Raw genomic sequence first — 921 nt, forward strand, 5'->3', positions numbered from 1 at the left:
CAGTTCAATACCATAATTGTTATCAGAGCTTGAAGTTCTGATCAAACATGCTGCTATGAAGATTCAACAGATGAGATGCCCGAAGTTAGGTTAAGAGAGTAGCTGCAGCGTGACTAGGGTTTAAGGTCACGTTCTGGATTCAGAGCCACCAACATCGAAGTCTTTTAATCAGAAGTACAGTCGAACATGAAGAAGGTCAAATATAGTTGAATTGAGTTCTGGTTAGGCATTAGGAGCGGATAAGGACGGTGGGACGTCGGCTCTTCATCGCCCTATGTTAAACTCGATTAATTCCATCATGTGGGCTATGAAGATGAGGACAATTTCTAATGTACATGGGGTTTGGGATGCGATTGGTCCCGGATCGCAAGATGTCAAACATAATAGTTTGGCTGCTGCTATCTTATTTCAAGACATTCCCGAAGATCAGGTTATGCAAGTCAGGAACATGGCTACCGCCAAGGAGATATGGGCGGAACTTAGAACTTTTCATATTGGTGATGACCGAGTAAGGGAGGCTAGGTTGCAAACCCTAACTCAAGAACTTGACAACATGAAACTGAAGGAGATGGAAACCATTGATGAGTATTCCAATAGGTTGTCGGGTATTGCTTCAAGATCTTCATCACTTGGTGAGGTTGTGGATGAGACGAAGCTCGTCAAGACGTTTCTTACTAGCCTTCCTTAAAGGTATAACACATTGTTGCTTTAATTGCTTCACCCCACCAAGCACGACTCACACAATCTGTCTTCGTGTTGGATATTCGACAATCCATGTACCATATCTCTTTTTGCCATGGTTTTTAACTTTTCAAAACTTACATGACCGATACGAGCATGCCACTTCCAAGTATCTTTCTCCCCCAACTCAGGAACCGTCAAGCCTAAGAAAGATCGATCCAAAGTGTAGTGTTATAGATG

At 42.8% G+C, this 921-nt stretch overlaps 1 protein-coding gene across 1 annotated transcript; it reads left to right on the forward strand.

Moving 5' to 3' along the window:
* Positions 1-298: 298 nt before the first annotated feature.
* Positions 299-688, forward strand: LOC143574060 (uncharacterized). The gene has a single exon (XM_077058784.1). The coding sequence runs from the start codon at positions 299-301 to the stop codon at positions 686-688; it is 390 nt and encodes a 129-aa protein (XP_076914899.1).
* Positions 689-921: the final 233 nt, after the last annotated feature.

Source organism: Bidens hawaiensis, unplaced genomic scaffold (assembly GCF_021521415.1).
Source record: "Bidens hawaiensis isolate Kalapana, Puna unplaced genomic scaffold, B.hawaiensis_p1.1 tig00026827_1, whole genome shotgun sequence".
In the NCBI taxonomy this organism is placed as follows: Eukaryota; Viridiplantae; Streptophyta; class Magnoliopsida; order Asterales; family Asteraceae; genus Bidens; species Bidens hawaiensis.